The sequence below is a fragment of the Lampetra planeri genome, chromosome 38 (genome assembly GCF_965212315.1).
Source record: "Lampetra planeri chromosome 38, kcLamPlan1.2.h2, whole genome shotgun sequence".
In the NCBI taxonomy this organism is placed as follows: Eukaryota; Metazoa; Chordata; class Hyperoartia; order Petromyzontiformes; family Petromyzontidae; genus Lampetra; species Lampetra planeri.
The window spans coordinates 7,003,364-7,029,673 of NC_136144.1; the positions used below are offsets into that span (position 1 = coordinate 7,003,364).

At 47.6% G+C, this 26,310-nt stretch overlaps 1 protein-coding gene across 2 annotated transcripts; it reads left to right on the forward strand.

The window, feature by feature from the left end:
- Window positions 1-493: 493 nt before the first annotated feature.
- Window positions 494-25,485, forward strand: LOC144731246 (rho guanine nucleotide exchange factor 3-like). 2 transcript variants are annotated; one of them, XM_078612269.1, is made up of 10 exons: window positions 494-1,109; window positions 12,761-12,862; window positions 14,015-14,215; window positions 15,285-15,347; window positions 16,203-16,299; window positions 18,684-18,760; window positions 19,430-19,687; window positions 21,258-21,428; window positions 22,383-22,557; window positions 23,251-25,485. In XM_078612269.1, exons 1-10 carry the CDS (start codon window positions 1,014-1,016, stop codon window positions 23,682-23,684), a joined length of 1,674 nt encoding a protein of 557 aa, XP_078468395.1. In that variant the 5' UTR covers window positions 494-1,013; the 3' UTR covers window positions 23,685-25,485. The 2 variants fall into 2 exon arrangements, with proteins under 2 accessions (XP_078468395.1, XP_078468396.1); XM_078612270.1 differs by lacking the exon at window positions 494-1,109 and adding an exon at window positions 3,767-3,861.
- Window positions 25,486-26,310: the final 825 nt, after the last annotated feature.

The window sequence follows — 26,310 nt, forward strand, 5'->3', positions numbered from 1 at the left end:
CCCACAGTGGTGGACATTGTATCGACCCCAGAGGGATCATGGGATGAGTCAACCCAAAACCAGGACTTAAAACTCGAAATTTTCCGTTTGCGAGCCACTCATTTCTCAGCTGAGCCATCTTACTCGGCTGTCATGAAATTGGTTTCTGGCATCGTGGCAACATCAAATCTATGGAGACAAAGGCGGTAGGGGAGCTGGTTTACTGGCCATACGACCCAATTGCCGTATTATTCTGGCCTCAATTTGCGTGCACAATGCAGCACTAGCACCAGTTCGTTGCAGACTTTGTGAAGTCTACATGTACAGGATTGATGTTTTTACAGTACTGTACTTAGGAACTACACGCATATTTAGGAAGTGACGTCCGGTGTGCCTTAAGCTGGCCAAGCCGACGGATGCTAAATTTATATTCACACTTTTTTTTGTTGTGGTCTCTTTCCTTGCCATACCTAAGCCAGTAAGGCAACTTCATAACAAGTGCTGTGCAGCGCTTGCCTCGGTAAGACAGATTATAGCAAGTCACTGCAAAATTCACAAATACGTTTTATTTATGCGCGAAATGTCTCACACACACACACTGTGGAACCGTTTGATTCAAGAAGGTTGAGCATTTTCATTAACTTGCTTTACACCACGATAACAAATCTGCCACACCGGTTTCCTCTATTTTTGTTAGTCTCAAGCAAAGTGAGCGCGCGCGTCTGTGTGTGTGTGGCGTGTGCGTAAAACTCCAGCCAGCAACGTGGACCTCAAAAAAAAATTGCGTAAATTCCTGTCGCGCACGGTGAGACCGCCGCTCGCCACGCACAGCCGCGGGCCACCGACTTCGCGGGCGGGGCCGGGACCTGTGGTGGGGGGGGGGACGTGAGCCCGAGAGCCCTCTTGATCGTCACCAGTTTCTCGCTCGCCACAGCCTCGGAACACAAACCTCGGTGCGCGCACACCGCCGCCGCCCTCCACCCCAGCCGTTTGCCGCTCGGCCAGAGACACCACCGCCTGCCTCCACCCTGGCGATGGTGGCTAAAGATGCCACCGGCTGCTCTTCAGGAGCCAAGCGCTCTTTGGATGCGCCGGACACGCAGCCGGTGCAGCTGCGTAAGGAGCCGGAGGTAAGGCGTTCTGCGGACACTGCGGAGACGGTTTTTGATCGATCTCCCGTCGCTGGCTTCCTCAGTGTTTTTTTTTCCGTTCTCGACCGTTTTGGGTTTTTTTTTCAAAAATGTCACCCCGCCTGAGGTGTGGTTCTTTTTTGGCGCACGCCTGTTCGAATAACTTTAAAGGTAAAATTGAACGTTACACTGAATTATTGTGATCCACGAATAGTTTAATGGGTTCGAAGGGACATTTCGCGCGACGACATCGATTGTATTTTTGACTTTAGTAGCTTTGGCGAAATTGCGCTTTTTTGTTGTTGCTGCATGGAATCTGCCGTAGATGTTTAGCTGCATGATGTGCAGTGATGGTCTGATCGAGATGTTGACTTGGCCCTTATAAGGGCCGTTAACAGAGTTGTTGATGTTGCTCTTCAGACTCGGAGGGCGATTGGCGTTCAATCGCCGATTTAATGGCAGTCGCAGTGTTTTCACGCGTCATGGAAACACCGTGAGAAGTCACCTTCCTCCTCCTCAGACGTTAGATCATGAGTATCATTGTAAACAAAAAATCTAAACTGCTGACAGTTTAGATGTTAAGCTGGTGTTTTGATGCCTGCCATTTCATTAAGGTTTACATGGGTTGTAGTTACAGTACGCATCTAGTAATTTCAAACCTCCCACACACAATACAGAAATCGGAGACAGGGTTAATTGGGTTTTTGGATTAATATTTAGGCCAAGAGTGAAAATCTTATTTAAATATTAATTAAGTAAAAAACAAACGATATTCTCAGCCTAGTTGACCTCATGTTGAATAAAGCTACCTTGTAACAGCATCGTTTCTAGGCTGTGTAGTGCGTGATGTTTGGAAGTTCGGGGGTGGGGCGGTGGTTTGGGAAATTGTGTTTTGAAAAATACATCTGGCTGGGTGACGCAAATTTAGACGCAATGCAAGTGTAGCGTTCAATTAACGCCGGTGCCAGGTTTCACGACGCAGGGTCCGTGACCGTGAACGCAGTTGTCATTCCGAGGCCGCGTTCATTCCCGAATTCCCCATCCCGTCGTTAATGACCTCCTCCCTCCCCCTTCTTTGATGGGTCAATGAGGTAAAGCGCCACTTGCCCCGAGGCTTGTGTCACCTGTTATGGGAAGTGAGTTGCGATTATTCACAAAAATAATTATATACACACACACACGCCCAAAAAAATGCATCGTCTCCGAACTTCCACCATAGGAATGTGGAATTAACCCCCAGTGGCTCCGTGCAACTTAATCGCTCCGCTCAAATGTAGGAAGAGCGCTGGCCATTACTGACTCGACGTCTGCACAAACGCGCACACTTCCTGAACGAGCGCACACTGCGTGGATTGTACGACGACGAGAGCACGTAACGGGGGAGGTTTTCTTTCGGTGTTTACATAAATTGCATAATTTCGCGTGACGAACTCCACGCTTGGAGCCGCGCACACACACACACAAAACCCAAGGCGACAACACCTAAAGCCCCCTCTCGTAGCCTCTTGGCACCGGGACCCCTGGCGTCAGGTGCTTTTAGTTTATAGGAGCCGAGTTTACCGGACACGCGTGAAAGCCCGTGCTTAATAATACAAGGGTGCTCTGTTTCATAGCAAACCCCTGAACAGAACACTTTGTTACCGAATGTTCATAACCAAGGAGGGAGGTTGCTAATGATTAAAAGGTTTACTCTTCCCAGTGTTACTGGATAACTTAACTCCTGAAACCCTCTGCGTGGTTGACTTGTCGTTAGCAGTGTCGGTAGTGAGACATTGACGCAGCATTGTAATCGCAGGGGAATTCTAATCATTCAAAATATGCACTTCGCGATTTTAATTTGGTGACTTTCAACCACGTGTTGTGTACCCAACATGCCTACAGAGAGATTTCGCTTGTGAATATTACCTGCGGTGACATGGATCAGACACGTAGACGGTGACAAAGATAATTTAAGAAAGAAAAATTCGCTTGTGTTGCGATCGAAACGTCGTGATCTATTACATTTCTATCTACGTGACTTTACCGAAAGAACCAAAGAGTATGAATTTCATGCGGCCACGAAGGCTTCAAATCAAGACGTCATTTAAGAAAATTTTAAAAGTATAGACCACGCGGCTGCTGATACTTATAAGTGCAGACAAATCGCGCGGTGTTAATGGGACTCCATCTAATGTGGCTAAATCTACGAGGGCTGGGGTTGGAACTTTCTGTCCCACCACTGTGGTGGCAGCATTGCTGTGATACGCATAGCTACACGCCAGGCCACAGGAACGCTGCTCACTCTGCCTCTGAATGCCATTTCTGCCATGATCCGAAAGTTTTCCAGCTCGCCTGCCACCACTCTCCGAGCACAGTTCAACCACAGTGCGCGGTTTGAAATGTGAACTCTGCAGCGCAAGGAGAGCGTAATCCCAGAACAAGTGCGACACCGCTGAATTATTTCGGTTCGGTGGAGATTGCCCCACGATATGGCACGGATAAAAAAAAACCATCAGGCTCGCCTTTGTTGACGCTTTTATGGCCATATATGGGCAAGCGTTTGGTCAAGTGAAAGTAGTCATTTCCTCGACGCTTCTACCCAGGACTTTAATTGAAGTCGCCCCTGATTATGGCTGGGAGGAAGGGGGCGTAAAAACCGTGACGATACCGCGTGTCGTCTGCTTCACAGTGTGCGTTAAAGATCCCCCTGACGTCGTTCACAAGAGGAAGCTCAGAGGGCGCCACGGTGGCGAGACGTTAACTTCCTCGCCTGGTATGGAGGAGGCTGTGGATTCGATTCCGACCCTGACGCCTGATTATTTGGAGTTTTCGTGTCTATCTCCCTGTGGTCACGTGGAATTTTCTCCCAATCCTCCGGGTTACCCCTCCACATTTAGAATCAACGTGCGTTTTAGAGTATTTGGCTGCAATACATTTCCACGTGATAAGCCCCTTGAGTTATCATTTGTAACCTAGTTGCTTCTGAAAAAGAGCGATATTGCTCAGTGGGCCTTACTTGGTAAAATTAAATTAGTTTAGTTTGAATGTGCCGGTGTCAACGCGGTGGTCAAAGCTATGAGTTGGGGCCCCCTTGACAAACACCACAAGATATGTCTTCAACAAGTGTAAAATAACAAAAACATGTTTAAAACCCCGCTTAAATGTATTTTTTTATGAAAATGCTTCCATTTACGTTACACGTTTTGTTTTAATTTAACGAGAGTAGCAACGTTTGGCGACCGTGCCAGACAAATCAAATATTTGAGCCCCGCCTGATCGATTGCTGCACCCCCCCTGAGCTGATAATGTCGTCACCACGCGACTGGTCAGAGCCCATATTTTTTAAATTCTAAAACGTTCCACACATTACTCAGTTGGAATTCATAATAACCCTCCACCACCCGACACAGCCAGTAAGGTTTGTCACGTAAGCAATGGTGTGTTGGAGAGTAAATACACAACATTTACAATTTGAGTACAACGTTTCGCTGGTAATTACATCCAGCATCGATGCAATAATCGCCCCCTCCTGACAGACTAAAGCCCCATGTCACCCTTGCAAATGAGACTCTCCTGGTCTCGAGTTCTCACCTGGGTAAACAAATTCAACTTGAACTTGTCTTGAAATGGCAAATGTCCCCATGTGCCCAATGGCTCCCGAGTAAAGCCTTACATACACTGTGTGCATGAATTCATATTCTTAGGTTTTTTCGGTAAAGTCACGTAGGTAAAACATTAAAATTAATAAAAGTAAAATAAAATAAAGGCTCATCCTCTTAAGCCTCACCTTACCATATGAATAAAAAGTGTGCCGTACTTGGCCCTTCCCCCCTCTCCAACCATTATATATACGGAGTGGTAGCTCTTGCACTCTCTCATTTACTTGATACAGCTGTCGTGGCTGTGACGGTTCCACCTGAAGACGGAAGCTTGTGTTGCCTCCGAAACGTCGTGATTTTTATTTTATTTTACTTTAATTAATTTTAATGTTTTACCTACGTGACTTTACCGAAAAAACCTAAGAATATGAATCCTTGCAGTCACGAAAGCTTCAAATCTAGAATGTGTGCATGTAATTCACATCCGATTAGCACGGTTGGCTACATACGGTGCGAAAGAAGTTCAACATACATTCAATGTAAATTGTGAAAACATCGCCACTGGGGAGACAAATGCGGCCGGGCGTAGTGCTGGCCATCAACCCCCTCGAGTGCCGTACCAGTCTTCATAGGTGCTCACCAAGAGCAATTACCCCAACAGTCTGTTAAGGGGCCGTCCTGAATGACGTCACGCACCTAGGGTGGGGGGGGGGTCAGACATTTGTGACGATGTGTGACGAGAGGGGGGGGGGTTTGAGAAATGTGACGTCACATCAAAATGCGCAACTTTCAATAAATATAGACAACACGTTCTACTTAATTAAATAGACTTTTTAATAAATGTTTTCTCCTACAACATCAGAGTACAGCGCCACATTAAATACGCACTACAATGACAATAGCTTAAAGCGATTTGAAACATGTTTTTTTTTTGGGGGGGGCAGAGCTTTGTGACGTCACATTTGAGGGGGGTCTGACTTTTTGTGACGCCGTGTGACGATGGTGGGGGGGGGGTCAAAAATCGTCCAAAATCGCGTGACGTCATTTATGGACAGCACCTAATGCTATACGGGGGTCTTTGGGGTCGTCCATAATGACGTCACGCGATTTTGGACGATTTTTGACCCCCCCCCCTCCTCGTCACACATCGTCACAAATGTCTGACCCCCCCCCCCCTAGGTGCGTGACGTCATTTATGGACGGCCCCTTTATTTGTAGCCCGGTGGATTGAGCCATGAGCCCAAACATGGCTTATTGGAACCAGCTGGGGTGGTGGATACTTCCCATGATTTTCTTCAAGCATTGTATCTGCACATTACCTAAAGATGTACGATAACAAGGTTAACGTGGTTGTTTTTGTTAACGATATACATGTCGTCAGGGAAAGGTACCATATATGTTTAATCGAAAATATAATCTGTTATTTGTGTATGTTGAACTTCTTTCTCACCGTACAAATCCCACCGTGCTAATTTTGAGGAGAGAAAAAAGTTACGTGAAACCATCCTTGGCAAATATAGCAAAAAAAATATTAACCGTGTCTCCAAAACAAACCGTAATTCTACTAAGGATTTCTGGCCATCGTGGATGCCGCTCACGAATGGATAATGGTTGCAACGTCACACCAGGTGGTACCGTTCAACTCCCTTGGCTCATGGACTTAACAGCAGCAGCAGGGGCCCCATTTGTGAGACCATGATTTTAAACCCCTTTTCAGGGTCAACTCAGTTCCATCAACATTATCATCATTGCCCAGTGAGGTTGCGCCACTTGCTACAAAATCAACATTTGTTTAATGCAGGAACCCAGCAAACGTGGGTAGATCATTGGAATCTCAAATAACGGGGACTGAGACGAGAGTTTTAGAGTACGTACTATATTACTGGCTTCGCATTGAAACGTCAACGTTTATCAGTTGCACACTTAAAAAAAAATAACTTAAGTGCACAGCTTAATCTGTATCCTCATTCCCTCCAAAAATGTGTGGCTTTTGGGGTTTTTTGTTCTACTTCCTCTCTCCCTCTTCCGAGAATTTGACTGCTGAGCAACTGCCGTTTAGAGCCTCGCTCCATACCAGGGCATGGTGGCCTGTGTCCTGTAAATGTGCTCATACAATTATAGGAATGTAGGGTACGATAGTATGGGATTGTTTTAAGGTGGGCGTATATTGTACAGGGGCCGTCCATAAATGATGTCACGGACCTAGGGGGGGGGGGGGTCAGACATTTGTGACGATGTGTGACGAGGAGGGGGGGGGTGAGAAATGTGACGTGACATCAAAATGCGCAACTTTAAATAAATATAGAATTGTTATAACAACACTAATTGTTATAACAACACTCCTACAACATCGGAGTGCAGCGCCACATTAAATACGCACTTCAATGACAATAGTTTAAAGCGATTTGAAGCATGTTTTATTGGAAATATGGTTTTAGGGGGGGGGCAGAGCTTTGTGACGTCATATTTTAGGGGGGTTCTGACTTTTTGTGACGCCGCGTGATGAGGGGGGGTAAAAAATCGTCCAAAATTGCGTGACGTCATTTATGGACGGCCCCACAGGCAGTCCTTGACGTACGCGGTCGATGCGTTCTTGGAAAAGCGCGCGTATCTTAAAATCGCGTATGTCAAAAGCAAGTTTCCCATAAGAAATCATGGTAAAGAAGGGAGTTAGGGGATGTCACTCACACTCGCAGACATAATCGCCTATATTATCCTCGCCTATATCTATGCAATACGTGTACACACGATATAATAATTTGAATGAAAAAGAAAATCACGTAACCTCTAACATACTTCCTAGAAAATTTAAATTAAAATAAAGAAATACAGTACGACTTATTCTTGGTTCTTTCGGTAAAGTCACGTAGAAGGGAAATAATAAAAGAATAAAAATAAACATAATAAAAATAATTTTATTTTATAATGTTTTATTTGATTTGATTATTTCCCTTCTACGTGACTTTACCGAAAGAACCAAGAATATGAATCCCTGCAGTCACGAAAGCTCTAAATCGAAACAGTACGACTTGTAACTCCGCCGGAGTCGCGTTGTGGAGACAAAGTAAAGACTGCCGGTGTCCACGTGGCAAAATGCTGTCGACTGGAGCACATTCGTTATCGTACCGCACTGGCTGCTAACAACGCCATTGGGTCACGGTTCCAGACTGTGGGGGGCGGGGGGGGGGGCTTGTATCGCATTGCGGACGACGTTATTCCGAAATTTGCCTCGCGTATGTCAACAAAATGTCTCAATACAAAGGTTGTGTTTTTTCCAAAATGGCGTACCACGAAATCGCGTAAACCGAGGATTGCCTGTACTCTAGTGCCAGATATCAGAAGATTAGTGCTGCATACAACTGAATTTGTCAATGTGATTTTCTAACTTCATTGTTTCCCATGTATCGATAGTTCCATTTTAATGTGGAATTTGATTGATCCTGGGACTGTTGTTTGCTGTTGTTTACTGCCTTACCCAAGCTTAGGATTTGGTATACTTAGGCAATTTGAACATATATACGTTATCTATGTCATTTATTTAGCTTTAGTGAGTTTCTTACATTTCCTATACTTTGCACTGCTATCGGGTTTTAGTATTGTTTGTTGTTTTGACTTTCTGACCCGCCCCTACTGGACATTTGTAAAAAGAAAAAGAGCATCATAACTTTTCGGATTTCTCCGGGATAATTACAGATTGTCGTTATGATCCTGAAACCCTACTCTAGGCCAGCCCGGGAAATATACTGAGAAATGTAGCGCCTTGTGTGTGCATGGCCTGTGTGTGTGTGGTGTATGTATGTATGGGCCGTGTGTGGGTGTAACATGGATGAGTTTTGGATTAGAACAAATTTTGATGTGTTTAGATTCTTTATTCAACGTGTCTTTGTGCCAACCAAGTGACGACATCCAATACCACATGATGCCACTTTTGGCAGGAAAGGCATGGAAGTGACATAAGTTCCTGTGATGTCATACTTTACATCCAAAGCAAAAAAATAAGTATTCGCATCATCCGAAATGTAATATCTAGCCCGACGCGTGTGCAGTGTGTGGCGTATGTATGGCATGTGTGATAATTATAGAAAGTGTATGCTTGGGTTGTGTGTAGCTTAGTGCCAGATTATCCCAGTATCAAAAGTAGCATATGCTACGGGCCCCGCACTTTCAAGGGCCCCACGCTAAATGCTTTCAAGTTATCAATTCCGGTTCAGTGATTCTGCACTTGCTCCATTACTATAGTACTATACTGCCTTCAACTTTTATGAACGACTGGGTGTTTAAGCTTAGCGATTTGTCATATTATCTGTCTGTATAGAACATGAAAACTACCATTACTTTACTATGCAAGTAAAAAAGATTACGTGTTTTAATATTTACGTGTTTTTTTATGAAGGGCCCCTTCATAACATATGTTACAGGCCCCGCACTAGCTTCATCCGGCACTGGTGTAGCTTATGTATTGGCTCTTTCGCGATCGGAAAGGCATGGGTGTTCAGGGTATTTTTCTCTCTGTGCTCAGTTCCACACTGATCACCGTTTCTGCTTTGCACACTTTTTTCACACTTGAAGGAGGATTGCACTCGAACCGTATTCATTGTTGGGTTAAGTCACGTGGTCGTTTTATACCAAACGTCTTGCGCATTAACCCTCCACCACCCGACTTCGATGGAGCTAACCAGGTCTCCGGAAACCAAAACACAGACATGGGTCTTTGTTATTGGCAACGACATTCTACTTGTTAAGCAATGCAGTAGTAACTGTGTGGTGCTGGTCTGAGTCAGACGTCCTGCACCGCAGCATGGTTACGTGTCGATACGGCTGAAACTGAGTGGCAAGACTTGCCACTTTCCGCTTTGCCTTTTTTAATTATATATGTCACACCGAGGGGGGAGGGAGGGGGGTTCCCATCCCCGCCCCCCTTCTGCAAGTTGCACCACTGCGGTTATAATTGCCCCAGTGGCGGATAAAGGATACAGATGCAGCAATCGGATAAGAAACTGCACGCAAAAAATCTGTAAAAGCCGCTCGCTCTCCCGTGCACGCACACCGTTTTACAATTACACAATTACACCAAACACAGATTCCTCATTAGGCGTGGGGGGGGGGAAACAGCACGCATTAACTAAACTTTTCATTTTACCAGGTAAGGCCACACTGAGCTATGTAGCTCATTTTCAGAAGCGACCTGGCCACAAATGATGGCTCAACGGAAGTGGCTTTGTGAACGTGGAAATTTATAGCAACCAAATACTCCTAAACCCATGCTTTTAAACGTGGAGGGAAAAACCGGACGACCCGGAGAAAAATCCACGCAAAATCCACGTAACCACGGGCTTCCGTAAGGATCGGGATCCAACCCACGACCTCCTGTATAACACGCAAGGTAGTTAACCATGATGGGCACAAGACCACGCGAATGTGATACGACTAGACCCGTACCAGAGGTCGCAAACAGGCTTTGATTCCTTACCCGTACTCGTACCCGGCCGCACCAGGGTCGCAAACGGCTACCCGTACCCGTACCCAGCCGGGTACGGGTAGCCGGGTCTCGGGTAGGGTACGGGTATCGGGTACCCAGTTGCGACCTCTGCCCCGTACCCGCCAACTAGTTGATGTAACTCTTCACAGTTTCAATAATTTCCACCTGTGGAGGTCACTGGGTCCATCCGTGTCTTGGTGGCAGTGGCCTCAGATTCTCTCGCAGTGTCATGTTTGTGCTGTTGGCTTGCTGCCCGTGATGTTCCAATTGCCTCTGTCGCTTCACTCCTTTGGTCCATCTTTTTCCTAATGGATAACGCCTCTACAGTTAACAATCCAGACGAATTAAACTCTCCAGTGCAATTCTACCGACAAGACGCTGGTGCCCCCTTTAAACACAAGGTCACGCGACAGGTTTGTGACGCCCCTGCCACGTTACCACTTCTCCCTAGCTCGTCCACTTTATGGTTTTGTGCAGTCCATTTATATTTATCGGTAAGACTTTCAAATTTCGTACGTGAACACCTTCGATTGGACATTGCCACCCTGCAATGTCCTGTGACTGAAACCCCTGCCCACGGTCTTGGGCTGTGATTGTCCTTGCAACAGTGCCGCTTAGCTCAATAGGGCCTTACCGGCAGAAGCAAAAGTCTGACAGAGTCTGTGAGACTATGTAACTCTACAGACCTCTATCTAACATTACGGATCTCTATGTAACTCTATGGCACTCTATGTAACTCTACGTAGCTGCGGTGTTCTGTAACTGCCGCCGCTAGCCCATGATCTTGGGCTGCGATCGTCCTTGTAACGGTGCTGCTTTTGAGCTCAATGGGGCCTTAGCTGCTGAAACAAAGTCTGGGTCAAACGCTTCGCGCACCTCACATGCCAACGCCTTAATCCGTGTCAAAGATCTACACAAACACATTTTTCTTTTTTTTGTTCACGCTTAAGCACATTAAACAACGCGAACGGAGCGGTACCGAAATCAACAAAAGGCGCGATTGTTCGATGTTGATTCTCGGCAGAATTTCGCCTCAAATGCCACGCCGGGCGCTGGAACTAACTTGTTTATCTTTCTTGCGCGAGTTTTCACGCCTGCCCCGTCCTTGGCTGTATTTTGCCCCTGTGTTTTTTTCTTCTTCACTTCTTTTTCACCTTCTTCAAAACAAATTGCGCAAAGTAAAAGTTTAAATACCGGAAAAGTGCATTAATGGGTTCATTGTTTCCTGGCCATTTTCTGCTTGTGAGAGTGCGGGCCATTTCGCATCGGTGCTCAGTTGAAGGCGCACGAGTTTTCTCCGTGCACACACGCCGGGTTGTGTGGTGAGCCGGAGTTCGTATGGAACCCCCGCCCTGGCTGGGCCCCGACTCACAACTCTCTCTCTGTGCCTTTGCTGACTTTTAACGTAGCCATTTCCTAAATTTACAAACGAATTGAAAGCGCTGGTGAGCACAACGTTATGGACTACAGGGAGCCATTAGGATTGGCTTATGTGGGACAATCTCTGGGATGTTGTCGACAATAATTGTTGCGGTGATTAAAATAAAGTGAGTGAGATCATTATTGGAGGTAAAAAAGATATATATTTAAATACCATTTTGTACATCATTGATGACTACGAGTCTGGTACCGATAACTATATGGTGACGGTTATTGTGGTGGATGTTATGGTGGTGTTCGTAATGATGGTGAGGACTGATCCATAATATTGTTTTTTTGGGTTAGATCGCATAAATATAAACTTGTCGTTAAACCCGCCACCACCCGACACAGCCAAGTAGTAAGTTTTGTCATATAAACAGAACGTGGAGAGCAAATCCACAACATTTACAATCTGCTAACAACGTTTCGCCAGTAATTACAACTCGCATCATCAGGCGGACAGTCAGATTTGAGATTTGACAGCCACTGGCTGTGTGCGTCCCGTTGTTCCGGCCCAGTACATTGGCTGTGCCTCTGTGTCGCGGTAAAAAAAAATAATTAATTTAAAAGTGCTAGGCTGTATATTTGGTTTATTTACATCTGTTTTTTTTTGCAGTTTATGATTTGTATTTAAGACGTATTAATCGTTTGTCCTGTTTGCAGTAAAAATTTTTGCATGTTTCGTGTAAATACTCAGTTTTTGTTTTTGCTCTTGTAAGTTTTCACAATGCCACCCTGCAATGTGCTGTAGCTACCGCCACTGCACACAGTCTTAGGCTGTGGTCGTCCTTGTAACGCGAGGTTGATTAGACTGTGTCTGTGGGTCTCTGGGCAAAGCTACGGCTTTCTACGTAACTCTAAGTAACTGAAATGTCCTGTAGCTACCGACACTGCAACAGAGCTAAATTTTTACTTTAAACTTTCGTGACTGCAGGAATTCATATTCTTGGTTCTTTCGGTAAAGTCACGTAGGTAGAAAATAAAAATAAAATAAAGTTTTAATAAAACAAAAATTAAAATTACAAATAATTATTTTTTTTATTTACATTTTATTTTCTATCTACGTGACCGTACCGAAAGAACCAAGAATATGCAACAGAGCTGCCTAACCCAGTGGGGCCTGGCCAGCTTGAAGTCAAGTCGTGTCTAATGGCGGTGTTCGTCCCCATCAGGAGCCGAGCAACAAGCGCGTCAGACCCCAAAGCCGCTCGTCCTTCGCCAGCCTCATCTCGCCCATGCGCTCGGCTGCACGGACGCTCGGAAAGCCCCTCCAGGTACCTCCTCGCCAGGCAGCGCTGCGGCCTCTTGGGGTGACCACTTCCTCTAGCAAAAAACAAAAAAAATTCGATATATTTTTTATTTTACCAGGTAAAGTTCCACTGAGCGATATAGTTATTTTTTCCAAAGCGACCTGACCCTCACAAGTGATCGCCCGACGAAGTGGCTCAACGCGTGGAAATGTAGAGCGGCCAAACACTCCTAAACGCACGTTGATTATAAACGTGGAGGGAAAAAACCGGGGAGAGAAACATGTAAACTCCAAACATACAGCAGACGTCAGGGTCAGGATCGAACCCACAACCTCCTGTATAACAGACACATCGACCACCGCGTCGTCCAAAAGCGGCGTCCAAAAGCGGCGACATGGCTGAGCCGTACCACATGTCTACCAATTGTTGTAGCGGCCCTCCCGGTTAACGCCGAGTTAGTTGGTTGGAAAGACACAAGCCGTCTGCTTCACTGTGGACGTTATTGATCCAGAGATATTATTTGGAAAATAGTCGGCTGTGTGTGCCGGTGCCCCGGTTCAAATATGCCAAATTTGAAAATGTGCGCAAATTACCCCATTGGGTAAAGCCAAATATCAACATCACCCCCCTCCTTCTGTGAAACTGCTGCACAACATACCAGAGGTGTGGACTCGAGTCATGTGACTTGGACTCGAGTCAGACTCGAGTCATGAATTTGATGACTTGCGACTCGACTTGGACTTGCATAACAATGACTTTGTCCCACCTATGAGATGTGGACTCGAGTCATGTGACTTGGACTCGAGTCAGACTCGAGTCATGAATTTGATGACTTGCGACTCGACTTGGACTTGCATAACAATGACTTTGTCCCACCTCTGCAACATACCCGTGGGATGTGAAACATGGTGCAATCGGGAGAGCCTCGCACGATAATAATTGCGCAAAATACAGAACTGCACAAAAGCGTTGACTTGATTTGTGCCAGCTTTCCATCTCAAAGCAGGATGGCTCCGACACTTGTGGTAACACACCATACACTGTTCCTAGTGTGTAGCACTCCCTATTAACCCGAAGTCACCAACCCTTGACGATGGCTCCCCGTGTCTCTGTCTCTGTCTCTCTCTCTGCCTGTCCATTGTCCTTCATGCCACCTTTCCCCCCCCCCCCCTGCAGCGTTCTGCCAGTGTCCGGTTTGGGGAAGGCCCGAGCCAGCAGCCGTCTACCGGCTCTCGCAGGCTCGCGGCCCGTGTCAGTGCAGAGGCCAGGGCTGGGCCTTCGGCCGCCAAGCGCCACGACGGCCGGCTCTGGTGCGAGACGTTCACGGACGCGGCCGCCTGCCAGCAACTGAGTGCCCATGAGCTGAAGCGTCAGGAGGTACGTCCCCCAGCACTTTGCCCTGCGAGGACTTGACACAGCAAGCCGAGTGCTCCTTCCTGTCTCTCGTTTATTTGTGTATCATTATTACTGTTAATAATTATTCACCCAGGGAAGCCTTGCTGAGTTTCAAGACGCTTTCTTCAGGAGGGTCCCGCTAAAGTTTGCAGTAGGAGACGACGATTGCTCTTGATGCCAATTGAATAATTTTCGTGTGATTTTTCAAATTTGGACCATGACTCCGGCACAGCAGACGTGACTTTCTCTTCCTTCGGATAACGTCGGAGGATGTCTTAAGCATCCACTGTGAAAAAGGCGGCTACATATTCGTGCGTTTGATGTCACCTGCGCAGTATTAACCAGTGCGGCCACGGGGCTCCAACCGCTAACCTCTGCAGCAAGCCGCAAACACGCGAAGCCTCTGCTCAGCCAATGAGACCTTCTCTCTCATCCGGACACTCCTCCGCTGAGGCTCAAGACTCATTCGGGAGGCTCGTGCTTTGAGTGTTGGTCAACTTCTTTGTCGATTACTTTTGCGCGGTGAAGAAAACCACGGTGCGAAGTGGGGTGGGGAGGAGGGTGCCGGAGGGGAATACCCGCACGGTAGAAGAGTTGATGCTTAGAATTCGCACGAGCAGTTAGTCAAACCTACGCCCGTGTACTGGCCTCCCATTGGCATCTTATTCGTAGCCCTACAGACTGGGAGTGCCACGTTGCTTTTTTGTGATGCACCACACACAACCCTGCCGTCACGACGCTGGCCTACGGGTGTGCACAGCCACTAGCAGCTGCATCTACGCCGACAATGCATCATGCAAAGCCAGTTCTATAATCACCTGCAGTGTTGGAAACTGGCCTTGGCATTTGACCTAATTGACGCGTCACGTATATGTCCTATGTAGTCCTGTAGCAGTTGTCGTTAAGTAATATTAGTGACAGAATCCTTTATTTAACCAGGTGGTTTTTATATACAGGCCCGTTGAGACACATGATACTTTTGTCTCTTTTGTAAGGGTGACCTGGGCTTTTGTGTGTTGCCAAATGTATGAGTCCGGTTTGTCTGTTTCAGGTCATCTTTGAGCTTTTCCGCGGAGAGCATGACCTCATTAAAGACCTGCAAGTTGCCAAGAAGGTATGGTTTTATGATTATATTATTTCTCCCCAAAACACAACTGCATTCTTCACGACAGCCATTAATTAAAGAAAAGGTCAACAATCGTGTTATTTAACAACAGGGACTGCAATAATTTATGCAACGGCTCAAAGCTACCTACCGCATACCATGGACCTTTTACATGACAACATTAAGGACAAAGATGATAAATGGGAAGTGGGAGGTGCGGGTGAGGAGGGTGAGGGCAGGAGGGATGCACGGGAGAGGGGAGAAAGCAGAATACAGCTGCACAGCTCTGGACCAGCGAGGCCGAGTACATGCCACTGGATATCTGCGGAGAAAATGCGTTATAGCTCATCGGAATCCTCCAGTATAAATACACATTCTAATGGGGATGTAGCAAACTAGGGCAAATCCGGTCCCAACGTGTTTTCGGGGGTCTGGGACCCGTGACCAATAAATCCCATGGGCAACTCAGGGAGCCCATCCAGCAACGAGTCCTAGGGGCGGCAAGGGCAGCATCAATGGCTTTTAGAGAGGTCTTCAGGGGCAATCCAGACCCACCGCCAATAAACCCCATGGGCGACAAAGTGACAGTGGAGGCAGAATGGGGAATGCTGAGGACACATTTTCTGTAGCTCAGCCGCAGAGAGTTCCGGCTGCAATTGTGCCTGGATTGTGGACGTACGTATGTATGCTGAACTTCTTTCGCACCGTACGTAGCCAACCGTGCTAATTGGAGGTGCGGGGGAAGGACAACAAAACTAAACACAACAACAAGCAGTTCTGTGCATGTGTAGTCCGTTTAGTGAACGCGTTGTGCGAAGATCCCACCACGGAACAGAAATGACCGATTCCCTGCTGTCACCGCAGGCCTACCACGACCCCATGCTGACCCTGGCCATCATGACAGAGGAGGAACTCGCGCAAATCTTCGGCTCTCTTGACTCGTTCATCCCTCTGCATGAAGGTGCGTGTCCGTGAATGGTCGGTGCCTCTGTACATCTCTCCACACAGAAAACGCCCGAGGTTTTTCTGCAGCGGGGCAACGAGGCGGCCCGTGTGGCCAGGCTCGACAAGTGAAAGAGAAAAAAGAATACAGACCTGAACACGTGTATGTTTATGCAGCCGATGTTGTTATTCATAATTGATGCATTCGGGTTAGGCCATGTACAAAGGTGTGTGCCCATGAACGGCGGTGCCTCCATACATTACTCCACACAGAATATGACCCGAGTTTATTCCTAAGTATTGCAAAAGGGTGGCCAGCCTGAGGTTGTGAGTTCTAACCGAGGTTAGGATTTTACCGAATTTTATATCATCATTATTGCCATTGTCATCATTTTTATTGTAACGACACCGAACACACGTTGTGCTCGGAGCCTTTTTATTTTGGCACAGCACCAACTCGAGGCCCGGCTTCTTGCTTCTCGGTTGAAGCTCGAACCCTCTCCCGAACATCCTCTCTCATTGTGCTCTCGCCTTTTATCCCTCTCGAGCCCCTTCTCTCGAAACTTCTCTCATTGGCTTATTTCCCCAGCCAATCCCTGTCCTTCCCCCTTAACGGTTCTGAACCGTCGCCTCAGCTTCCAACCTCCGCTTCCTGCCCATTTCGGTTTGAACCTCTCCTCCATTCTTTTCAAACCTTGCCTCTCGACCAATCACCATGGAGGCCTCTCTGCACTAATAGGAGGCCTTCAGCTACTTCCTGTCTGTTTGAATGGACATTTGCTTCAGGTGGGTGCTCTAGAATTTCAGTCATTACATTATCATCATAGTCGTCTTAATTGATTATCATCATCGTCATCATAGTTGTCATCGTCATAATCGGTGGCGTGATTATCGCAATCGCCTGGTGATGCTACACCGCTCGTTGGGAAGTCCAAAGAAATGTTTAGATATGGCGAGACGGGTCATTAGAATGTGAAATGTCACCTTCTGGTTCAGGATTTTCAGATGAGCGCACCGCTCAAGTCAAGTTCATTGATTAGGTATAACCCTGTGAGCCATTCGGCTCTTGAATCAGGTGCAACCGCAACAAACAAAAAACTAAAACATGAACAAAAAACATCTTAAAGTGAATATGTGACTTAGTGCAAACAGAAAATCCAAGAAAAGACAGCAACATATTGCAGAAAAAACACCGTACACCAACGCTGTGTGCAAAAATCCCAGTGGGATGCAAGTCAAACAACCAACAACAACCACAAGACAACTTAGATTAAGGCCATCAGTCTAACTCTCGATACCCAGTTCATTATTTGGGGGGTGGGGGGGGGGGGGTGCTGACTCACCGTGAAAATTGGCCGATCTCGCCAGATCTCAGAGGCTAAGCAAGGGTTGGGCCTAGGTGGTAATTGTGTTGGAGACCACCTTGGACTCGCTGGTGTTTGTAGCCGGAGGTAAGGGAGTACATTTGGTATTCACTCCATTCTCATGTCGCAAAGGCAGATGTGACAGTTGAGCAATCTTGTTCCATCTGTGCAGAGGATTGGGTGCGTGTTATTGCTTCGTATGCGTGGGTTCTGCGGGGAACCGTTTCCTCCTACATAAAGCCAAATGCTTATTAATAGATTTGGTCAAATTTCCAATTCCAATCGGCATATGCAGTTTCCGCCGTCTCGTCGTTTGTCCCATTACACGACCTCCGATTGACCCCCCTCTTCCTCATCAAACCCCGTGTCGTCTCTCGAACCAGACACGGTGGACGTTGCTTCTCGGTCACCGCTCCGCTCGTCTGGAATTCACTCCTTACTATCACCGCACATCGGCGTCAGTATTGGCTGTTTGTCGCGAGATGTTACAAACAGTCAACATGTTAACTACCTAACATCTCGGCTCCGTGGTGGCGAGACGTTAGCGACCTCACCTGGTATACACGAGGTTCGTGGGTTCGATCCCGACCCTGACGTCCGTATATTTGGAGTTTGCAAGTTATCCACGTGGTCGGGTGGATTTTTCTTTGGGTCCTCCGGTTTTTCTCTCCACATTTAGAAACACAGATTTAGAGCACAACTTTTGTCTGCTGTACATTTCTACACGATAAACCACTTCGTTGAGCTATCATTTGTGGCCAGGTCGCTTCTGAAAAAGAGCTGTATAGCTCAATTGAGCCTAACCAGTTAAAATACAAAGGAGTTTAGGATCTCGTAATCTGAACACTCCTCTCTTTAATTTATGTTCTCGCACCTCTGAATGCCCATTTAAGTTCAAAGTGTGCGTGTTACAGGTCTAACAACGAATGGCTGAATCCCAACGCAGGGATGTTCCTGTCAAAAAGAGATGCTCTCTCACGTGTGTTCGTTGTCATTTATTCTCCGTTGGGGGCGACGCTGCCAATGGTGCCTCGTGTAGATCTCGTGCGACGGCTGGATGGCGCTCGCCAGGTGGACGGCTCCATTCACCACGTGGGACCTCTGCTGCTGGACTGGGTGAGTCAGTCAACATCCGCGCTTTCAGGTGTATTTCTGCGGTCGTCTGGAACGCTCTTCCTTCCGACATTAGGAAGCCACTAGAGCTATAGCACTTTTAAATCTAGGTTGAAAACTAATTTATTTACGCTACTTTTTGCGTTTAGTTTGTCGTCCTTCCCCGCACTTCCGATGAGCACAGTTGGCTATGTACGGTGCAAAAGAAGTTCAACATACGTACATTCAGGGCCCACGTGGTCAGGCTTCACTCGTGAAAATTTATTTTTAAAACCTCAATACTTATCTGATCACACATACGTTGCAAAGGTGTGTGTCCGTGAATGCCGATGCCCCCGTACGTCTCTCCACGCAGAATAAGGCCCAGTTTATTCCTACGTATCACAGCAGGCTGGGGCCAGCCCAAAGTCGTGAGCTCGAATCCTGGCCAGGATTGGCCCAGCCACATCATTATAATCATCACTTTCATCACCATCATCATCATCCTAATCATCGTTTTTATCATTATCTTCATCATCATCATCATCATCCATGTTATCGTGCGCGGCCTCACCCCAAAAACAAGACAACGATGAATCGACACTTATCTGCTCACTAAAAATTTCACTGCATGCACTCCTCCCTACCTCTCTCCCTCCCGCTTTTTCTCTCGCCCATCCTCGCGGGCCACAGCTCCCCTGTCTCAGCGCCTACGTCGGCTACTGCGGGAATCAGCTGGCGGCCAAGGCGCTGCTCGACCGCAAGAAGCAGGACCCGCGGGTTCAGGACTTCCTGCAGCGGTGCCTCGAGTCGCCGTTCAGCCGCCGCCTGGAGCTGTGGAGTTTCCTGGACGTGCCGCGCTCGCGCCTCGTCAAGTACCCGCTGCTGCTGCGCGAGATCCTGCGCCTCACGCCCAGCGAGCACGCCGATGCCGCGCCGCTGACACGCGCTGTGAGCTCCCGAACCTTGTTGCACCTCGCCACGGGATTTCTCCATCCTCTTCCATTCGTCCCCAACGCACGCGCTCCCCAGCCCCCTCCTCGCCCAGCCTTGCAGGGAGCGGGGATGAGCGCAGACTGAGGCGTGGATACTGGGTGGGGGAAATGTTTAATGTTGGGGCACCTCGGTGGCAAGATGTTATCCCCTTCGCCTGGTATGCAGGAGGTCGTGGGTTCGATCCCAATCCTGACGCCTGTATATTTGAGTTTGCGGTGTCTCTCTCCTTGTGGTCGCGTGGATTTTTCTCCGGGTCCTTCGGTTTTTCCCTCCACATTTATCATCGACATGCGTTCAGAGTATTTGCCTGCTAAAATAAATCCCCGCACACGATAAGCCACTGTGTTGAGCTATCATTTGTGGCCCGGTCTCTTCTGAAAAAGGAGCTACGTAGCTCAGTGGGCCCTTACCTGGTGCTGTAAATAAAAAAAAAGTTTAGTGAATGTGCATGCGGAGTATCGGCACCATGGCGCGGCGGCAAAACACGCTGGTGTGCACAACGTGAACCTGAGGCGGGGGATCTCAGGGGCTTGGATGGGGGCCCACCCAAGCCCCCACACACTTACCCCCCAGCCGCAGGATGGGGTTCCGCCGTACCAATAACTTTCAAAGCCCCTGCCCTACACTTACAGCAAATAGCCTTGCCCAGAACCCGACCTTAGCTCGAGGTCACCAGGGACCACACACCACGCAGGTGGTGCATCGGCCAGTCATCTCAGTCGGTCAACCCATGGCACCTGAGTCTGTCCTGTTAGCGGGCGTTCGACGCTTCACGTGGCCTTAAAGTGCACATTGCCTGGCACAAGCGCCGTGGTGATGTCACTGCCACTTAGTCCCGAATGGCGGTTGTTGTTCTTTGCGGTGCGATGCACGAATGCTCACACGTGCCGCCTTGGCCCGTATTGTTCCTGTTCAGATTCACAAACAAAATTTGTACTCGTTTTGTTCGGCATTAGCGATGCATGTCCCTTGACACGCGCGCACACGCTCGGTCGCTCCCGTTCTCGACTCCCCACCCGGCTGCCCCCCTATCCCCGCGCCATTCTGCACTCTTACACGTTTGTATTTTCCACACTCTTGTACGTACGCACATATAGCTTATTTCGCACCGTACGCAGCCAGCCGTGCTAATAGGAAATGTGGGGGAAGGACAACAAACTTAACACCAAAAACAGGTCTAAAGAAATGAGTTTTCAATCTCGATTTTAAAAGTGTATTGCTCCAGTGGCTTCCTAATATCGGAAGGAAGAGAGCGTTCCAGACGGCCGCAGAAGCGCATCTGAAAGCGCGCAACGCGGTGACCGCCTTTGTTCGATGGGCAGCCAAAAACCGCTGCGAGGATGACCGGAGTTTGCGTGATGATGAATGCCCCTCGACGAGATCTTAGCAAGGTATTGTGGTTCATCTGTGGCAAGAACTTTGCGTGTAACGAGTGCGACCTTTTCTGCTCGCTTCATTACGGGCGCCTTTCAAACGCACACCGTCATCGTCGTCCGTTGTCGCTGTGCCCCGCCTGCGCTCGCAGCTGGACGTGATGCAGGGCATCCTGGGCGAGATGAACACGCGGGCGGGGGAGTCGGAGTGCCGCCACTACATGGGGCTGCTCGAGTACGTGGACCCGCGGCACAGAGACCCCCTCATCGCCGCCGCTCGCTCGCTCTGCTGCCACGGAGAGCTGCGCAACCACCGCGGGCAGGTGAGCTTGCAGAGCCTCGCCGGCAGCGTCGTCATCGTCGTCGTCATCATGACAGGCAACTTCACAATCGTCGTCGTCACAATTATTACGCCAGTAACAATTGATCATGATCATTGTAATAGCCATCGTCATCATAGTCATCATCGTCATCGTCACAATCATTACGCCTGTAACAATTAATCATGATCATTGTAATAGCCATCGTCATTATAGTCATCATCGTTATCGTCACAATCATTACGCCTGTAACAATTTATCATGATCATTGTAATAGCCATCGTCATCATAGTCATCATCATCGTCGTCACAATCATTACGCCTGTAACAATTGATCATGATTATTGTAATAGCCATCATCATAATAGTCATCATCGTTATCGTCACAATCATTACAACTGCAACAATTAATCATCATCATCGTAATAGACATCGTCGCAAGTCATCATCATCACCGTCACAATCATTTCGCCCGCAACAATTCATCATCGACGTGATTGTCCACGGACAAATATCTCCTCAAGCCACCTTTCACGATCCGACAGTGTAATAATCCACTGAGCACTTGCCTACACACATCATGAATCCCATTTTTAGAATGATCGTCAGGGCATACATTCTCACCTGATATTTTATGGAACACTGCTAGCCTGGCTTGAAGTGGGGATTACCGGCGTAAGGCACTACCACTAGAGTACATGTTACGCCTTTCTTTAAACAATACCATATTATTGTTCCTTATACTACCGTGCCCTATAGTCATATAATCATAATATACCATAGTACCGTATCACAAGGGTGAAATAATACGAGATGGAGGTTGCGTGCCATAACAATTGCCGGATCACCATTCCGGACTGTTCCGGCTGAAACTCTTCACTCTGACTTCCACTTCCACGTCATCCCTCTCCGCCCTCATCCTTTATTCCTCCCTCCCCTACCCGGCGCTGCGAGCAGAAGCTGCACGTGTTCCTGCTGGACGGGGTGCTGGTCATCACGAGGCCCGGCTACCGCAACGGAGCGCCCAGCTTCCAGGTCTACCGCCAGCCGGTCCCCACGGCGGAGCTCTGCGTGCAGGACCTGCCGGATGGGACCTCCTTCATCAGGGGCCCCTTTGGGCCGGCGGAGCGAGGCAAGCCCCAATCACCCCTGCCCCCCCCCCCCCCCCCACACCACCTAATCGGGGTTTAATCACAAGTCCTCTGGCACCTATTTGAGCCGATGCCTCAGCGGTAGGGCGGGCGAGTTCTAATCCTGCTTGGGGGGGTTGACTTGGCCTCATCATCTCGCTGGGGGGTCATTAAAGTGAGTACCACTTTGTGAGGAAGTCAACAGTGGTTGTCCTACGGAGATACTCGCTCCCGTCATGGGAATGTCGAATTTGTATCACTGGTTCAGGACTGTAAAGAAGAGATGACAACTGCATTTTTGCTGTTTGTTGTGAAGGTCTGGGGTTCGGGCCCAGTGGCCACCCTAGTTAAACCTGCAGGTGTGTTCCTACTGTAAAAAATGTGCCGTCTGCTTCACAATGGACATTAAGAACCCGTGATGTTATTCTAAGAAGGCTAGGCCATGTGTGACAGCGTCATAATCCAAATTTGCCAATTTTTTTTAATTACCCAAGTGGGAAAACATATATTCGCCCCTGCTCTGAAAAGTATCAGGACCCTCTGAAAAGAAGCCTTGGTGAGCCTTTGCCGGGTAGACAAATGTTGCGAAAACAACAACAATAATAACAATAACAGCACTCGCGATTGTGACGCGGTAAGCCTCGCTAACAAACGCACTGGCGCTCTCAACCGTGAACGCACGCACGCACACGCAGGCAAGCACGCGTTCCGCGTCGGCTTCTCCTCCGCGGCACGGGGCCGCATGCACAACCTGCTTGCCGACAGCGCCTACAACAAGCAGCAATGGCTCAGCTGCCTGCGCGCGGCGGCGAGCCGTGCCGCGCCAGCCTCCGTCGCCCTTCCCGCTCCACCGACGATGGCGACGCCGCCGCCGACGATGGCGACGATGGCTAGACTGCAGAGCTTCGAGGATGACAGCGACATGGAGCTGAGTTCGCAGGTCGGACGGGACGGCTACGCCAGCTGCTCCGACAGCGAGTCGGACGCAGGCTCCACCATGGACACGAGCGAGTGGGAGAAGGAGAGCGGGTCCCGATGGACGGAGGTGGACAGCGTGCCTGCGTTCTGGAATGCGACGCGATGCGAGGATTTTGATGAGCAGCCATCCACGGCCCCACACGGGGAGTAAAATGAATGTGGTTTTGTGTGTGTGTGTGTTTTTTGTTTGTATATTTCAGTCCAAGGGCGGTTATCCGTTTTGTTGGGCTGCATATTGGGTATTTGTTCTCTCACGCGTTTGCCGCGCACTACAACGGAGAATCATCTGGAGTTCAATTGGAAATGTGGATAATGATGTGAATCACGATGACGTCTAAAACTCCTGAAGATGCCCGCAATAGTGCGTGGTGGAAGCCTCAGAGGAAAAATGTTCAACACGTCGCCCAAAACAAAAGTTGGATTACCAGCGGCTGCGAAAACATGTGTGTTAAATTGTATTTTTCGGTGTTATATTTTTTACTTTCTCTAAGTTCAAGCCAATATATTCCCATACAATTGCTTACTTATGATCGTATCTTCATGGGGTCATTGTCAATGTTATCGTATCTTCATACTTGACCCAATTACCATACTTTGTTGACTCAAATAAATGTTTATGGCAAGGCAGACGTTGTCTTGGCACGTACAAACGAAGCAAGCTTGTAGAAAGGGCCAATTGTAATATTTCTAGTTGCAACCTAAACGAACACGTTTCCTTTTCATATTGAGTCACTGCCATTGACACCACATGGAGCATAGGTTTACATGTGCACACAACCACACTGCAGCTCTTATTTGCTTATAACACAGTCCAGAAATTGCCAGCTAGTGCCCGGCTAAATTGCGTGTTCGCTGGATGTGGGGAATTCGGGGAGGTTCACATTTTCAGTTGTGAGGGTTCTGTGAACAGCAGTGCAGAGGTAATGAGCCAAGACGTTTAAAATGTTTCCAAATACCACTGTGCATGGCATCTGTTTGAGCAATACTCCTTTTATTATTTATATTTCGTATATGTTGGTAGTATCATTCATTCATTTTGTTCTGTTACAAACCAGTTGCCATCCTCGCTTGGAAAGAAAATGTTAACGGCACTTTGTCAATATGTGCGGCTCTCAGAAGATGCTTTTTCTTAAAACGTGTATAATTTTTTTAGGATCAGTACACAAATTGCTTGCGGTTATTAATGTTCGTCGTTTCCAGACGTGCCATCAATGTATGTACAGTATTATGTTGGAGTTAGCTTTTGGGACTTGCTAGGATATTCACGGAGCACGTTGTGGTTATTGGTCGTTATCATCTCTGCAATCCCAGTTATTTCCATGTATGATTCCTGGCACTGTACATTTTGTGGTAGCTGGCATAAGGATTCCACAAGGTCGACCGTGTATAATAGGGGTAAATAGTAGGGATGAATTTCACATTTTAAAATGTCAGATTTTAAAGGTTCGTTCAGATGTAGTTCAGATCAATCTAACGTGTCTTTGTGCTCATCACCCGATCATGCTTCCCTGGCAGAACTTTTTGGAAGGAAAACAACAGATGTGATGTCACTTCCTGTAACATCACGCAGTTCGTATAAATGAGAAAAAAAATATTATCATATTGTGTAAAATGGCATATTTCCAGGCACAATTTTTTGATTATTTCTGGAATAATCATAAAATAGGGAACACGTTCAAGGCACATAGTACTACTATCTTGTGACGCAAGTGCTGAAAGCCAAAACATCTGGGTGTGGGGGTAATGCCTCCAACTCAGATTGAACATGTCATACTGGCCACGTGTCGAGCTTGATAACAGCGTTTGTGCCAACGGTTTAATCGGGGTGAAAATAAGCTATTGTGTTGTAATATACTGTATTAAAGCTTTTCTTCACTTTTATAATTCAAATTTCATCTATGGTTGCACAGCTCCAAATCGTTGAGCCGAAAATAAAGTCTTTTGTAATCAAATTGAATTGCTTCTCTTATTTTTCAATCTGCAATCATGACTTTATAAAGTATGGAAGATTGTTTTTTAGTAAAAAAAAAACAACGTGCAAACTTAAGAATATATTGCAAGGAAGATGACCTTTATTAATATGAATTAAGAATGTTTACTTGTGGCTCAGGCTCACCACACTTGTTAGGGGCCGTCCATAAATGACGTCACGCTGTTTCATTATTATTTTATATTTAACGAGCTGTACTACCCGGCTTCGCCCGGGACTTGGATTCACCACACCCGGCCGCCTTTGTCTCCCCAGTGGCGATGTTCACACCACAACAGTTACTCGTTTGAGGCTGAGTCGACCTAGGGGAGGCCCAGGACCGGTTCAAATAATCGTCACTGGTGGTGGCCGTGAGCGGGAATCGAACTCGGGTCACCGGGTTCATAGCGCGGCGCGCTAATCGCTACACTAAAATGCGTTACGCTTCCACGTGCGCGGGTCACGTGACAGATGTGACGTCACAGCTCATTTGCCGTGCAAATTTTTTTTGTATTATTGAGCTCCCCCCACCAAAAAAGTGTATTTTTATAATGTTTGCATGGTGTACAGTCTGGAAAGTACCCACATGGCAAATTTCCAGTTTGTTGCATGTCGGGAAGTACGCTAAACATTTTGAACAGACACACATTCACAACTTTGCCTTTTATATATCATCATGGCTTGGCTTCGCGAACGAAGATCTAGGAAGGACATCCACGTCTTCTGCAGGCACGCTGGTGGCTGAAGAGGCCTATGCGGGACAAGCCGGTCCTGCCACAACAGCTGCAAGTATAGGTCTCATCTGGGA

Bases quoted from the DNA above. Each gene is read 5' to 3' on its own strand.
- LOC144731246 (XM_078612269.1), top strand. From the start codon at position 1,014: ATGGTGGCTAAAGATGCCACCGGCTGCTCTTCAGGAGCCAAGCGCTCT. The intron at 1,110-12,760 runs GTAAGGCGTTCT...CGTCCCCATCAG, and splicing joins AGCTGCGTAAGGAGCCGGAG to GAGCCGAGCAACAAGCGCGT. The intron at 15,348-16,202 runs GTATGGTTTTAT...CTGTCACCGCAG, and splicing joins ACCTGCAAGTTGCCAAGAAG to GCCTACCACGACCCCATGCT.